The sequence below is a fragment of the Emydura macquarii genome, unplaced genomic scaffold (assembly GCF_026122565.2).
Source record: "Emydura macquarii macquarii isolate MOO-44397 ecotype Brisbane River unplaced genomic scaffold, CSIRO-AGI_Emac_v2 contig_2897, whole genome shotgun sequence".
Taxonomy (NCBI): domain Eukaryota; kingdom Metazoa; phylum Chordata; order Testudines; family Chelidae; genus Emydura; species Emydura macquarii.
Window position 1 is genome coordinate 32848287 of NW_027133034.1, and position 17140 is coordinate 32865426.

A 17140-nucleotide genomic window follows, 5' to 3' on the forward strand; every position below is an offset into this window, starting at 1 on the left:
TTAGAAAAACTCCTGTCAGGGATGGTCTAGATAATACTTAGTCCTGCCTTGAGTGCAGGGGACTGGACAAGAAGACCTCTTGAGGTCCTTTCCAGTCCTACACTTCTATGATTTCTAAGAGTGTCAGAAACGTAGAGGCTGCCATATGGCTCAGGAGTTGCAGTCAAGTGCTTGCTGTGGTTTGTGGGCTCTGTTGCATTGTTGAAATGAGGCTGGATATTGTGGCAAATCTGTCCTTGGGCAAGTATACTCTCATGGTGTTGCAGTCCAGAGTGACCCCCAATGAAGTCTATTAGTTGAGTAGATGTGAAACAAGACTTTTCAGCATTGACATGGCCCAGACAATGAAACAGAGAGGATCGTGCTGGTTGCTGTCCATACCTTGAGAAGTGAACGACCTTTCAGAAGCCAATCATTCAGATAAAGAGAAATTCACAGAGCTATGGTGCTTGAGACCACTCTGGTATAGACCCTTTGAGGGTTGGGGTGCAGCAGCTGAAGGGTAGGATGTGATATGGGTAGTGGTCTCTGTCTACCACAAAACATAGGAAACATTCGTGAGAGGGTTGCATGGCGATATGATAAGCACTGGGAAGGTCGAGGGAGACAAACCAATCTCCTGGGTCCAGAGAGGTAACCATCACTAGTCTAGCGTTACCATTCTGAACCACTGAAAGCGGATAAAATTGTTCAAAGTCCTGCAGTCCAGAATTAGTCTCCACCCCATGTTTTTCTTCTAAACCAGGAAGTACCAGGAATATAACCCTATTCTAATAAAGTCCAGTGGAACGGGTTTGATCACCTCCAATGTCAGGAGACATTGAACCTCCTCCCTCAAGAGATCCTTGTGAGAAAGGGTCCTGAAGAAGGAAGGGGAAGGAAGGTGGGGCTGCAGAAAGCTGGAGTAACCTGTGGAATCACCACTTGGATCCACCTGTACAAGGTGATGAGCTCCCAGGAAGGTAGAAAATGGGAGAAATTATCCCCATAAGGGTTTGGGGGGAAAGGCAGGGGAGAAGAGGTGCAGCATAGGAACTGGAGAGGGAGAGAGTCTGTGACCCTCAACCAATAGAACAAAGTGCTCATTTTGAGGATATCACTGACTCAGGCAGCACAAGATCGGGCACAGTGGTGTCAGCCTCCCCGCAGCAGGATCAGACCCAGCAGCACTGGCAGGAGGCCAGGGTGCTCAGTGTCTCCCTTCCTCTGTGGCAGGATCATGGGTCCAGTGACCCCGGCTGGAGCAAGTTCCCTGGCACTAGGACCGCAGTGGCAGGCAGGGAAAAGTGGGCTGTACAGCCAAGGTTATAGATCAATGGGGTGGGGGAGGGGAACTGGGGCAATGGGTGTGGGTGGAGGATGCTAGGGCCATGAGGAGAGGGGTGCAGCTGGTGCATGGGGATAGACTGTAGTGGAAGGACTGGTGGCAGTCCCTGGATGAGCAACTACATACTGAAGCACAATCCCTGGATGGGGGGGTTGAGGTCTGGGGGAGCAGTACTTAGGTGGGGTGCTGGGTACATGGGGGGAAATCCATGTGGGATGGGGGGGCATTTTGTCCTGCACAGGGCACCCTGTCGCTTCAGGGCAGGCACATGTGCCAACTGGATGTTGGGGGGGACAGTCCCTTGCTGGGGTGCTGGGTACCTGAGGGGCATTCCCTGGCTGGAGGGCACCCTGCACTGGGCAGGGCTCCCCATCTTTGCAGGCAGGCTCCAGAGAAGCTCAGCCCAGCTACACCACCAGCAGCGGCGCGGAAGTGAGGGTGGCAATACACCATGCCATGCCACATTTACAGTAAAATTAATTAATTTTAACAGTTAATGTTTTGACTTACTTTGCTAATATAAAATGCTCGAGTAGACATTTGCCAGTGTTGAATTGAAGGGTACTATATTGACTTGAATTGTATTGCTGTCATACAACAAACACTACATCGTTTTTTTGGAGGGGCTAAATGTACTGGTAGTATATATATTGTGTGGATGTAGCCACATAACACAGAGCTGCATATGCGTCCCACAGTGGTAAACAGATTGACAGCCACTACAGTAGTGGCTGTCAGGCTCTCTCTTAGTGAACCAGGTTTCTTCCTGAGCAGTTCAGCCAACCTTATGGGTTGGTAATGAATTGGGCAAGACTTGTTGAACTATCTGAGATCTATTGAATTTTCTCTTTGTCACAAGGTGTACAGATGCCCACAGATCATAGCATCACCCAGGAGTCAGAGAATGAAGGGACCCATCCATGGCATCACTAAACAACTTGGGCTTTTTGAAGGTAAGGTCTTTGACAGTATTTTGCAACTCCCACGGGAGTCCAGAGGACTGCAGCTAAAAAGCTTGGTGCATGACTACTGAATGAGATTCTGGAGAGATGCCTTTGCAGTTGTCTAGTCTTCTGTTCTGAGGGCTTAAAATTGTTCACTTTAATACTGAGGCACGTGTTCAATAAAAGATGGGCTTGTTAATTGACTACTCTGAATTGCAAAGAGGCTAAGGAGTAAGTAGTTTTTGTGGCACACAAGATCCAGTTGTTTTATCTCATTGCCAGATAGTGTTGCCTGTTCTTTTCATTAACGGCCTTGACAGGAAGCTGGATGTAGAGTGGGAGAAAATAATAGTCGAAGCCCTTGGGTGGAATTTAGTATTGTTTTGTTAGCCTGTTTACACATAGGCAGTATAGTAGCTGGGGTTTGCTACACAACATATGCTGGGACCAGAACAGCATCATTGATGAGCAAGGTGATTTTACTTGAGGAAACGTATGAAGGCTGTCCAGCAGGCAATGATGGAGTTCCTGTATGCCCTCCAATGGAACATGTAGGATCTTCAGTATACATTTAATAAAATTTTGAAAGGCCATTAAAGCACTGACATAAGATGGTGGGGGAGGCATGACAACCTTACATGGTGAGGAGGAGGAGGATTTGTGGGAAGGTGGTGTTTCTTCTCTCTCAGCTGGGTCTTGCTCCTCTGCAAGAGCCTCCTAGGAGGCAGGACTTAAGCTTGGCTGTTGTTGCTCCTGACGTGTCCTCTTATGAGATGGGACCTTGTAAAACAAGTTGTTCTAAGGGACTGCAATAAGCCTACCATGGTGGGGCATGAAGGAAAAGGACGGGGCCATAAGACTGTCCTTGCCAAAGTTGCTGGGTCAATCTCTTGCTTGGAGTTTGCTCCTCAGGGACTACATCAAGGGACGGAAGCTGTAAGGTGGAAGAATCTTGTACAGTCATCTCAGAATTGGATGAGGGGTCATCCCTGTATCTATCAAAGGAAAAAGTGGTGCTGGTACTGGTGGTCAAGTCAGTTCTGGGGTCCAAAGAAGTTCCTGTCATTGTACTGGTGATGGAGGTCAATGGTTGGTTGGCTAGTGAGACTACCAGAATATGTACCTGCTGGAAATACCTCTCTGTACCCTCCAAATCTTTGTGTGGGACTGGTCACCATGTCAGCACCAGGCGATGAATCACCATTGAAGATGGTAGGATCGGAGGGTACGTACGTGATGGGAGCCTCAGTAGTATCCATATCAGGATGTGAAGTCTACTGGGACCCAAACCAAGGGGGTGACTTTCCCCTTCTTTTATCCCATTCTAGAGAATGGGGTCTTCTTTGGAGATGTGGGTAGTTCTGAAGGGCCCCAGGGTCCTTGCTTACTGCTGTGGTAGAAATGGTTGCCAGGGCTCTCTGAGCAACCAGATCCAAGGAATAAGGAATGTGAATCAGACCCCATGGGTCTCAGAGAGCACTCCATCAACAAGAGTTTTAGTCTGTCCTCCCTTAACTTCTTAGGTCTGCTTTTAAAACCTGGAGAGGACATGAGTCTCTCGGAGACAGCTTGAATGTTTATTCCTGCAGGGGAAGACCTACAACAGGGTTTGAAGCCTGGGGTTTTGGGCATAATTGGTACTTGAGGCTATGGATCAAAGCCTGAGGAAAAAAACAAAGGCCCAGTCAGGCAAATGAGGAAGGGAAGGAAAGCCTCTCATCTCAGAAGCACAAATAAATAACTAATAACTAAAGCTAAATAACAAAAAATAAACTATCAAAGAAAAAGAAAAGATTAAGCGAGAGAGATAGCAAGCTATGTAGCTAGCTAATGGACACCGTGACACTCTGTCTCAGGTTGCAGGTAGCTGAGATGGAAACAGGAGTGGCAATGGGTCTGCCCCCTTCCTTCATGCCCTTGAGCACAAGGGCATGAACCATGTACCAGAGCACAAGGGTGTCTAAGGTGCAGGCACAGACCCACAGACACTACTAAATAAAATCTCTGATAAGGAGCGCATGGATACGCACACATCCTGATGTGGAGCACCCACAGGACAGTACTTGAAGAAGAACTTAATGATTAGGACAATGATATTAAAGATCTGCTTCTGCCATCCTCACTCATGTTGAACTGTCCCATTTACTGATTAAGGCCTATACGTGGTGTAAGGCACTGATCAACATAGAAAGAATGGCAAAATAAGGCTTGAAAAACACATGCCTAAAAATAGGCCTTTACCATCATTACTTTCTTTTAAAAAATTATATATACATTTTTTTTAAAAAAAGGAGTGATGATAAAGGCCTATTTTTAGGCGAGCATTTAAAGCCTTATTTTGCCATTCTTACTGTGTCGAACAGTGTCAATCAATAAATGGGACTGTTCAACATGTAGGCAACACATGGAGCAGCAGTACACATGCACACACACACGCTATTTACCAATTCAGGCAAATTAGGTTAGACAAATATTGAGATGCAGATATAAAACAAAGCAGAAGTAAAATATTATTGAATTTAAAACAAAGTTAAACTAATACTACATGCCAATATTACTAAACTAATACAACTAACAGAAAGTGGATCTAGTGCTAGGAAGCCTTAAGAGTTTCATGTTTATATGAGATACGTACTTGACAGCAGGAAGTGGCAACTAAGCATGTGACGCTTAGTGTGACTTTTGTTTTAAATTTTACAGTATCTTTATCTGCAATCAGGATGGTACCTTTATTATTATTTTTAAATAAACCAATTAAATAAATAAATAAATAAAACAATTACAATAATTTTACATCCAGCTTATCCAATTGTTTCTTTCTAAACTGAAACCTGCCATTGGGAAGTCACAAAACATTTCATGTTAGTGTGCATAAATACTTTCTCCTCCAGAAAGTAAATGTGTGATTAAAGATTTTTCACATTATTATGAAACCACTATTTTGCAAAAGATGGCACTAATAACTTCCTTGTAGTCTGGAATTTCTGTGAATAAGCAGCGCTGTATAGATTAAAAAGGGGAAATAAACTTTGATTTTAATATTTAAAGAAAACATTTCAATTTGCTTTGGTTGTTCCAAAAAACGTTCAGGCAGGTCAGTTGTACAAAGCAAACATAAAACAAAAAACCCCAACCAAGCAACCAACCCACCCACCCCTACGCTTGCAACCAAAATATTGATACCACAGCAACACTGAAAACAAGTTGCTGTTTTTTTCTGTATTCAAGACTCATACTAAAAGGTGCAGCAAGTCAGCATTTTATTCAGTTCACTGACATTCACCCATTCAATCAATTAAAATGGAAGGAAACTTATTGTAACATTTTTCTTCTCAAAATCATATTTTTTAACCTTATGGACCTAGAGAATTGATTTTGCAGGAAAATACGTGCTTCTTGGTCACAAGGCCTGATTTTCCATGCACTAGCACCAACATAACTTCACTGTCTTTAATTGTGCTATTCCTGATTTTGACTTGTATACAGGAGAAGAAAATTAGGCCCATAGCAGTTAATATTCCTCATGCTTTCCTCCCTGCCTCTCTTGCCAATTACTGTAGCTGTACTGCATTTAAAGCAAGTAGCAACATCTAATGCTAGAAGTCCACATCTCTGATCTTTTATTAAATACTAAACCCAGTATTTCGCAATTACTAAACTGTATTTGAACCTCATGTGAGCAGAAGGCATTGCATGCTAATATATTTTAAATTGCAATTAAAAATGATGAATAATTTATGTTTGTAAGGAAAATGTATTTGGAAACATCAAGCTGTCTGTTTTCAACATAAAGGCAGCTTGCGCTGCTGTAGCTCACACACACAAATGGCTGCCATGCATACATAACAGATACTTTTCAGAGATACTCTTCACATGCTGTATTATCTGCCTTTCCACATTAGCAAGACTAAACATAATCAATATCACAGAGACCACAACACAAGTAAAACAAATATGCTTCTATGGTTTTTGCTGCCATAGAAATCTGAAGGGAATGTGTTTTAATCTGCTAGTTAGAGTAGCCAATCCTGGTTTGAAATAAAGAAATATATATATGGACTTTCTCGACCACTCTTCAAAAACAACAACTACTCTTCCTCATTTAGGGGGAAACGGGAACTACAAGAAATAAAGCTTGGAAATTCTTAATCTTTCACAAGCCAAGTCAGGTGAAAAAAGTCAACAATGGTGTGAAGATCGCCCCATTAGATTTTCAATGAAGCCAGTTGCATAAAAGGAAAAATAAAACACTTGAATTCACTACTGTATCCATATTTATTTACTTCAATTTAGCAGAATTAATGCCAGATTAACTATAATTTGTTCAAACCTTAATGTTTTAATTTTAACAGCCCAAAAGTGAATTATTTAGAGCTGATTATTCTAACTCCATTTTTCCACTAGGCTACATCCTCGCTTTATAATGGGAGGGAACAGTTTATAATTTATATAATCACTGAGCTATGTAAAAAGACAATTTTCATAATGCGTGAGACATTTTTGTGAAATTATTCCAAGCACCAATTGATATTCCCTTCAGATTTTGCTAATGTGGATCACAGCTCTTACTTCACAGTGCATTACTTAAAACGAACCCTTAAACCCACCTCCTGTATGTTCTTTTTCCCAGCTTCCCTCACCATGCTGTAAAGTGAAAGGCCTGTTCTCTGGTGGCCTCAGGGTGGATTCTAGTCTGTGAAATTTGTGAATTCTGTCTCTGGCGAGACTAGTATTGGCCCTTTCATCATGATTTGTAACCTCTCTGGCACCAAACCAGCCAAGATCCTTCTTTTGGACTACATTAGCAATCTCAGCTACAAGATCTGACTCTGCCTTTTCGGTAGGGTTATATTTATGCACATGAACAACATCTTCCCTTTCTCCTAGCAGCTTGGAAATGAGTGAATAGAAATCACCTGTACAGAAAAGAAAAAAGATAAGAGGAGAGAGGGGGAAAAAGATTATAACAGATTATAAAGTTTTCTACAGTTTTAGCAAACTACAGTAATGTAAAATTATTCATACGGTCATTGATAGTGCAAGAGGGAAATGTTTGCAGTCTTTCATAAATTTAAATGAAGAAAGCCTGTGACATGAAGAGATATCAACCCTTTATGATTCTTAATTTACATAATAATGTCCACTTGTTCCTGATATTTCAGGACCAAAAAAGAGCACATCACCTCTCTAAAGGTGTTCTTGGGAACAAAAGAATGTGTCTATGATTTCAACAACAATTTCAATAAAGGATATTTACAGAGCACTCTGCTGGATTTAAAAGCCAGACTTATCTTTAAAAAAAAAAAAAAAAAAAAAAAAGACTTCTGTAGTCTTGTCAATGTTATCATTTCTGAAGTTAATAATGGTAATAGGCATACATTTCAAAAGATCTTTTTTGAAAAGTATTATTGCTTAAGAAGCCCAAGATACAAGGAAAACATAATCTGCAATAATTTCAACATAAATGTGCTGTAGAAAGCAGACTCACTAACTACAAGGTATATTTACAGACAGTTTTTAACTAGACATAGTAGCATTTTTCAGTCTATTACTGCAGATTGCTGAAGACTCCTTCCTAAAAATCACTCCCAAGCAAACAGGAAGCAGTTGTCTCTACAGTGTAGTAACAAATCAGCATGCTTTCTCATAACCTACTCATGCCTGTAGCAAATTCTAGAATGCTGGCCCAAGAACATGGAAAAAGAAAAATTAACCTAAGTGTAAAATGCAGATTTTCTTGAAAAAAAAATAAGACCTGTCTGAAGTGGTTTTAATCACTGATCAGCAACCAGACTGATTTATGTTTGATCTTGTAAACAGACTTAAAATGGTGACAATGAGAGCTATCCTCAGAGATTCTGCTGCCCTAAGCCAAATTAACCAATATATACTCCACCATCTTGCAGTCACTCACACAGTAACTGAACTTTTTGCTGCTCTAAGTCAATGTCTGTTCTGTCTGTATATTAGAGCCATAGGGGAACAGACACTCAACTAACAAAATATGCTTTTAATTTGCGGAGATATTATATATATATGTGTGTATATGGATGGAGGAGTCCTTTCATTTCATTCTACATGTACCTAATAAAGGGATGAGTTATGATTAAGGAATTGCATTATTTAATTTTAAAATTACATTTATAGTACCATAGAATTTTTAAAAAACATATTAAGTAGTAGGAAGTCAGAATGATAACTCATTCAGTGATAATTCATCATTAATAACTTGGTATAGAGGAAATTAAGTCTTTCAGAAATGAGATGAAGAGATTCTGTCATGTTTATAAACGGTCTGGTTCAATGATTACAACTAGGCTTCCAAAGCCTGGCCTTCAAAGAGGAATATCCCAAGTGAAAACTTCTGTCAGATGATAATTGCTGAAGTAATAGGGCCAATTTTAGCAAAATGAACAAAGCAAATTAGACCTGAACAAAATTTGTTATGCTATCTATGCTAGTATGCCTCATAAAACCTATTCTAAATAGCAGCCTTCTGCAAATTTAATAAACCTGTCCAAATGCAGATTCACAAACCAACCCACCCCAGACATTAAAAAAAAAAAGACAATTACTTACCTTGTAATTGTTGTTCTTTGAGATGTGTTGCTCATGTCCATTCCATTGTAGGTGCGTGCATGTCCCCGTGCACAGTTACTGGAATTTTTTTTCCCCTTAGCAGTGCCCATAGGGCCGGCTTCAGCACCCTCTGGAGCCCTGTGCCCATGCAGTGGTACATAAGGCGCCGCCAGCCCTATGCTCCCTCAGTTCCTTCTTGCCGTCAACTCCAACAGTGGGGATGGGTCATGGAATGGACACGAGCAACACATCTCGAAGAATAACAGTTACAAGGTAAGTAACCGTCTTTTCTTCTTCAAGTGCTTGCTCATGTCAATTCCATTGTAGGTGACTCACAAGCAGTATCTTGGAGGCGGGTTCGGAGTTCACAGATGCACTGACTACGGAACCGCCCTACTGAAGCTGGTGGTTGTCCCTCGCTTTCTGAACTATGGCATAGTGGGACGTAAAGGTGTGCACCGACAACCATACAGCGGCTTTGCCTATGTCCTGGATAGGCACTTGTGCCAGGAACGCCACAGAAGAGGCCTGCGCTCTAGTAGAGTGAGCTGTGACACTTCTCAGAAGGGGAAACTTTGCCAGCTCGTAGCAGAACCTAATGCAGGAGGTTATCTAAGGGGAGATTCGCTGCGAGGACACAGGTAAGTCCTTCATCCTGTTGGCCACTGCCATGAACAGCTGCGTGGACATATGGAATGGTTTTGTCCTCTCGATGTAAAAGGCCAGTGCTCTGCGCATGTCCAGCGTGTGGCACCTCTGCTCATCCTCTGAAGCATGTGGCTTCGGGAAGAACACCAGCGCCGCAGTCCCCAGCACATTGAAGAGATTGTCTGATGTTTCTTGAAACTCCTCGGCTTCTAGTCCCAAATTTGATGCAACCCTCTTGAGGAGCTCCTGATGGTTGCGGAAGTCATCCAGAGGAGCTGAGGGCCCTGCTGCGACCGCCTCATCTGGAGGGGGGAAGATGACTGATCCAGTGCAGGGAGTGGTGGTATCTCCATCACCCCTGGGCTGTTGGGAGACCACAGCAGATGTCCCCCTCCAATGGGTCCGACTCCATTTCGGAGACTGAGCTGTGAGTCTCAGCTGGGGGCACTGAGGCCGCAGACTGTTTCCCTGAGGATTGGAGGGAATAAGGTCCTGTGGCCACAGGGAATCCCCAGGTATTCCAAAAGGGCCACTGCCCTTGAGGCCATCCTGGAGCAGCCAGGCAAGGACCCTGGTCCTGACCCCCCAGGTCGATGGGGCTGGTTAGGGTGGGGTGCTGGTGTTTTACCCTCCCCTGCAGAATCGGACTCACTCCCTGACCACCAGCAATGGCCCAATCCTGAACCCTTTCCCGCCGAGCGGTGCCAAGGAGAGCAGGATCAGTGTCTGGCCTCCTGAGACCTTCGGTGGTCCAGTGACCGCCGCCTCTGCGATGTGGAGCGGGATACTGGTGACCAGCAGTGGCGTTCCCCAGACTGGTGCCGAGACGGAGAAGCCATCTGTTGAGGGGGAAGAGGAGTGGGAGTGGCGCTGCACCAGAGGCGAGTGCCTAAGATCGGCGATGATGCCAATCATATCTGGGGGAGCGTCCCGGTGCTAGTGACCGGGTTCTGTGCCATAAGTGCATGGGTGAACTCAGTGGTGCCAGGGAACAAGACTGGTACCAACTCCTTGGTGGCGAACATCTACTGGACCTCAATTTAGACCGGCGCCACCCAGCCGAGTCTGTGGTTCTGGGAGCCTGTGACCGGGAATGGTGCCAAGAAGCTGCCGCTGAATGCTCCCTCTGACGGCATTCTCTCTCCGGCGATCTGACCGGTGATGGGAAATGTACTCTTGGAGATCGGTGCCTGGATGATGGGGATCATCTCCTCAGTGATCTGGCTCATGGGGAGGCACGCCAATGCTCCAGAAAGCTATGCAGCCATTGAGGGGATCCCATCGGGGGCTTCCCTTTCGATGCCGATGCTGTCTTCTCCTGCCCTGTCCGGGGCAAAAGGGTTAGAGGCAAAGGCAGCACCATTAAGTCTCTTACCGCTTGAAATGCCTCTGGCGTCGATGGCACCACAAGCTGCAAAGGTACTCTTCCACTCCCTGGAGTCGGAGGAGGCTCTGTCAAGGCACTGAGGGCTTTAGGCAGCGAGCTTTGCTCCTGCAGAATCTGCTCAGCTTGATGGTGTGACAGCCCTGAACTCCACACCGCTTCCTTAGCCTTCTTAGGTGCGGGGGAGAGACCCCTCTCTGCGTGCTGTTTCTCTGCTTCCTCTGTGATGGAAGTTTCGGTGCTGGAGGGGCACTCTGCACCTACATGGTGCTCAGCACCAAGAGGGAGCAGGATGGTTCCAAAGCTTGTCTTAAGATGGCCTCCATCAGTAGGGCCTTTAGAAGAATTTCCCGCTCCTTCTGTGTCCTTGGCCTGAACGTCTTGCAGATTCAGTACTTGTCCTTCCTATGCAATTCCCCCAAGCACTTCAAACAGCTATTGTGGGGGGTCACTAAGCAGGAAGGACTTGCAGCAGGTCTTACAGCATGCCCTGTTGCCGGGCGGAGGTCTCTAAGGGACTAAATCTTAACTACTAAACTATTAACAACTACTTATCTAGAATACACTAAACTACTTCTACTTAACAGCTACTTAAAACTAAAACACTAAGAGGCATTTACGAATTAAGCAAGCAATGAACGCAGTTCTAGTAACTGTCAAAAGTGGAAAAAAGGAACTAAGGGAGCATAGGGCCGGCAGTGCCATATGTACCGCTGCATGTGTGCAGGGCTCTAGGGGGCGCCAAAGCCGGCCCTACGCTAAGGGGAAAATAATTCCGGTAACTGTGCACGGGGGCATGCATGCACCTACAAAAGACATGAGCAAGCACTCGAAGAAGAACAGATTTATATAATCAGCTTTGGATCTTCCACAGGATCTAGGTGGGTTTGTTCTTGGGGCAGCTAGCTGTGCTGTGCTGTCTGTGCTACTGTGGCTGCACTATTATTTTTTGTCCATGATATTGTACTCTGTGAAGGTGAGCACGGCACATAAAAGAAAAGCAGTGTTGAAGCACCTTAGTTACCAACTTGTGACTTGCAAAGGAACATGGGTGCAGAGGGTATGGATATTTCCAGAACATTTCTCTGTTGTGATGGGAGTGACTATGGATGCTATAGATCTGATGAGACTGGATTTAAAATGTTATGAATATAGTTTTATTCCATATTTCACAGAGGTGGAGCTTCACTTTCTATTGCTCAGTACAGCATACTTAGGCCACAAGCATTTATGCTGGCAAAACTTATGTCACTCAGGGGTGTGTTTTTTCAGACCCCCGTACGACAAAAGTTTTGCCGGCATAAATGCTAGTGTAGACAAGGCCTTAAAGGTACACGGCAAACCTACTCTTCCTCTAAAGCTGGAAAACAATACATGCACTTCCTGCAATCTCTGGCAAACAGAAAGGAGGGCTTTATTTCTGATAGCATAGTCCTAATAATTCTGAACCAGATTTGAGCAGCTCTCTTTTGGTTTCAGGGGTTGTCTGGAGCAAGCCTACTTGCAGCTGTGGATGCAAAACAGAAACTGTTAGGATCTTCAGAGGCTTTGCCACACTCCCTTTCTGCCAGTGACAAACAGGACTATGATACTTCCAAAGCTACTAATTGGGTGAAGGCCTACTGCATGAAATCAGCATGAGGATCTGTGGACTTGGTATGAGAGAGAGAGAGAGAGAGAGAGGCTTAAAAGCCAAGCAAACATCCAGCAGTGATTGAGATAGATTCCTTGAGGCATGGCCAGGTGGTCTGAGGAAATGCTACAAAAAAGCCAGTCAAGTAAGCAAGAGCTGTATTTAAGAGGGCTGGGAAAAGGTAGGTCAAAGAGTCCAAGGGCAAGAAGCATCAGTTTGAAAAAGAAAAATTAAAGAATCCTGGGAAAAAGGGGTTGAGTAGAAGAATCTATGTCAGAGAGGTTATAGTTTTTTTAGAGGAGGGAGAAGAGCAGGTGTGATATGGCTATATGTGAGAAAGATTTTAATGAATTTACATTCTCGTCAGACTTAATCCGTGTCTTTGCCTGTGCTACTCAGGCTACATTTACTAAAATATATTTTTGCAATCTTCAGATTCACAGTTGCTTTTAAAAATCCTACTTTGCTATTCTTTTAGAACAAAAAAAGTGACTTCATGTCATGAAATACGTTAAGCCAGCTGCATCCATTTAATTATTTTCCTTAATGTAAAATGAGATATCACTCTAATAAAGAATATTTCCTTGACAATGTGGTTCACATTAGTGTCATGCTTTTACTGGAATACATCCTTACTTATCTCCATTAAATAAATACAATAATCTTCTAAAAATTCTGTGTGTTAATTTCTATGATCAACGTTGATTTCCCCAGACAAGTTACTGATAAGCATAAAAACTACTTGAGGTGTTTACTGCTGCTGCACAGTCCTGTAAGATCCAGGACTGCCCTAATAGGCTCAATCAGCCTGAACAACCATAGGCAGTGAGTTATATGGGCCCGTGGTGCCCATGTGCCGCCAACTTTGAGGATGGTGGGCCTGGTGGTGTGGTGCTGGGGGGTGGGGGAGCCAGCCATGGAGGTGCAGAGTGCCAGTGGCCCCCAGTGCTCAGGGCGGCCCCGCCGTTCTGCCTCTCTCCCTGCCTCCCTACAAACTTAGTGGCTGGCCAGGAGCTGCTCCGGCGCCGGCCCCAAGCAGCGCTGCGCGACGAACGCTTTCTCCTCCGCCTCTTCCCCCGCCCCTCTCCAATGTGGGCCCAGTGCCCTGGCCAGGAGCTGCTCCCAGCCCTATGCAGCGTCCACTCCCTGATCCTGGCCTCGCCCTTTACCCCTGCTCCTCTCCCACGTGACATGGGCTCAGCGCCCTGGCCAGTGCACCATCAAAAATTATACAACCTTGGTGCCATGTGAACAACGTATTTCCAGCAGTCCCAAAATACCATTGTATGCAAGCATTATATTAAAAAAAATCATGTTAAAATATTTTAAGATCGCAAAGTCAAGCACTGACAAATTAAAGAAACGCCAGAATTAAGATTGCCTGTGCTACCTTAATTCGCCCCCCTTGTGCATGTGCACTATGATACAGTCTTTAATTATATGATCACATTTTTCCACAGGACCCCTGCCTCATTCTGTGAATGAGTAGCTATTCAATATCTCTTTGTATCCTTCCCATTCAGTGTGCGGCCCCAGCCCTTATTTACTGCACACCAACCAAACCCTGAACTGAATACAAAATTATTAATTTTGTCCTGGGTGTTTCACCATTGTATAAATGTTTCACAAACATTAATGACTATCTGCACAACACACCTGTGTGATTAGGAGTTATTACTATCACTATTTTATAGATGGAGAACTGAGGCACAGAATGATTAAAACCAAAATTGGCAAAAAAAAAAATATATATATATATATATATATCCACTAATTTTGGGTGGCCAACTTGAAACACCAGATCCTGATTTTTTGGAATATTTAGTATGATACAGCACAGGTCCAATCGCTTTCAACAGCAGTTGTGAGGTTTCAGCACTTCTGCAAATTTGGCACCAGGCATTTCATGTTGGGCACACGAATCCACAGTGTGAGGAACACAAAATTAGTGACCATTTATGAAAAAATCTGGTTTATGTGATTTGCCCAGCATCTCATATGAACTCTGTGGCAGAGGCAAGAATCCAATCCAATTCTCCACGGTGGCACAGAACTGCCTTAACCATGAGACTGTCCCCTTTCTCTCCCTGCAATCCCTGCCTTATTCACTACATACCTTCCAAAATCTGCAACAAATGAAGCAAGGTCCTACAAATAACAGTCTCCTTCACTATATAACCCTGATTCACCCACAGAGCAGGTCCAGCCTGTGCACTCAATGAGGCAGGAGTCCTGTGGGAAAAATAATACATGATCATATAATTAAAGACTATCATAATGCATATGCACAGGGGGGCTGAAATAAAGTTGCATTGGAAACCTTATTTCTGGAGTATCCTAACCTTTGAATTCTTGACTCTGCAACTATAATGTTCTTTTAAATGAAGGCGTGTGGTGGGGAATTTTAAAAAAACAAATTGAAAAAATCTTGCAGAACCATACAGACCACCCAGCTTGGGTCAGTAGCAGGTTGGCTCTTTAGATCCACAGCACAGACCTCTGCTATTTGAGCTAAAGGAATAACTGACAAGAGTAGTAGATTGTTTCCTGCTATGTGGATAAACCACTATGTTGGGGAAATTGTTTATGATTGTTTATGTTTTGTAAATAGGTTTAAATAGTCCTTTGCTAATAAATAAGAGGGCGACCAGGCCAGACTCCATATTGGATTTCAAATCCAAAATGGAGTCAGATAACAGAGAAACCAAGACACTGATGCTTGTCAGGGTGCCAGCAAGACAAATCTGCCTGGAGGACAGGGTAAAATGGCGGGAAGTCTATAATGTAGAGTGCTGTGTGCACAAGATTTGGTGCCATGTGCACCACCCAAGAAGCGGGAAAAGATCCCGGCCTGTGATTGGCTGATAAAGAAGCAAACCAAGCTGATTTAAGGCAATCAGTACCACAATTCGGAGCTGTCCATCTGAGTGACAGTGTGGCGAGGGTACGTTTGCTTTGCGTGGGCATCGTGATTTGAGGATGAGAAGCAGACGACTGCGGACCAGGCCGAGAAGCAGACGACTGCGGACCTGAAGCTGAAGTAGACGAAGAAGACCAGATCGTGAACAGTGCTCCGTTGATGGAGTGAAGATCGATTGTAAATATCTAAAGACTGAGGGGACCAAGGGGTTGCGTTATTGGTATTTGGGCCTGGGGTTTACCCTCACTGTTATTTCTTAACTTCAGTGGTTTTGTGTTATTGGTTGTCACCACAATAAATTACCCTTTGATTGGATACCAGCGGTGTGATTTGCAGTCTGTCCCTGGTGATAGATCTGGAAGCCAGGGTAAAGAACTCCCCCCGCCCCGTAACAAATAGAGGGGGCTAAGACATGTTCTTTTCCACAGTATTTCACAAATACTTGCTGACAGCAGACGAATAGTGAGACTGAGGAATTTTGAGTTCAGTTTCAGGTTTAGGATAGCAGGTACTATGTGTACGGAATGTTAGGTCTATACAGATTTTAAATTCCTTAGGCCAGACAGTTTTTTTTTTTTTTTAAATTGTTAGTGCCCATTAAACATTAATACTTACTACTTAAATGAAAAAACTTATTTATGTATCTCTTCTATTCTGCAACAAAACCATAACAAATCTAATGTTTCTCTAGTTTATTTACCAGTCTCTTTCACAATAGCGTTTCTAGTGAAAGCTTTTTTCACAACACTATTTTGACAATGCCCTCTATTCGGCATTGGTGAAGCCGCATTTAGAATATTGTGTCCAGTTTTGGGCCCCCCACTACAAAAAGGATGTGGACAAGTTGGAGAGAATCCAGCGGAGGGCAACAAAAATTATTAGGGGGCTGGAGCACAGGACTTATGAGGAGAGGCTGAGGGAACTGGGCTGGTTTAGTCTGCAAAAGAGAAGAATGAGGGGGGATTTGATAGCAGCCTTTAACTACCTGAAAGGGGGTTCCAGGGAGGATGGGGCTAGGCTGGTATCAGTGGTGGCAGATGATAGAACAAGGAGCAACCGTCTCAAGTTGCAGGGCGGGAGGTCTAGGTTGGACATTAGGAAAAAGTTTTTCACTAGGAGGGTGGTGAAGCATTGGAATGGGTTACCTAGGGAGGTGGTGGAATCTCCATCCTTAGAGGTTTTTAAGCTGAGGCTTGACAAAGCCCTGGCTGGGATGATATAGCTGAGGTTAGTCCTGCTTTGAGCAGGGGGTTGGACTAGATGACCTCCTGAGGTCCCTTCCAACTCTAATATTCTATGATTCTATGACATCCATTCTGGACTCATGGATCAAATATTCCCTCTTTTTATTTTTCTTATTTCAGGACACACTGTTTCAAAGGAAACTTTTCCCTTTGTGATGAAATCTGATGCACACAAAATGAGAGAGCTTCTCATTACTGCAAGGGTGGCCTCAAATCACAAGCTTTGAATTTGTAATCCAAGCTGTGGCAGTTCAATAAACTATCACCTGTGTCTGCCTATTCCATTCTTAGGAAACAAATTCTGTAACTGTCATTCAGCAAGCTTCCTACAGCTTTCTAGATCATTGAGAATTGGAATTGATAGATGAGTTCAATAAGCGAGTGATATTTTTGCTTTTTTTAAACTAAGAGCTGGGGAAAGCTGACAGATGCAGAGGAACACAAAGTTTGGACAGAGTCAT

At 43.8% G+C, this 17140-nt stretch overlaps 1 protein-coding gene across 3 annotated transcripts in view; it reads right to left on the bottom strand.

Moving 5' to 3' along the window:
• The window catches only part of PAM (peptidylglycine alpha-amidating monooxygenase), a 218229-nt gene that overhangs the window by 30785 nt on the left and 170304 nt on the right, over positions 1–17140 (bottom strand). For 2 of the 3 annotated variants that reach the window (XM_067569135.1, XM_067569134.1), the window contains exon 15: positions 6879–7187. The exons of the other annotated variant lie outside the window; for it this stretch is intronic. In XM_067569135.1, the coding sequence (XP_067425236.1) occupies positions 6879–7187 (309 nt within the window). The remainder of the gene's footprint in view (positions 1–6878; positions 7188–17140) is intronic. 3 annotated transcript variants of the gene reach the window in all.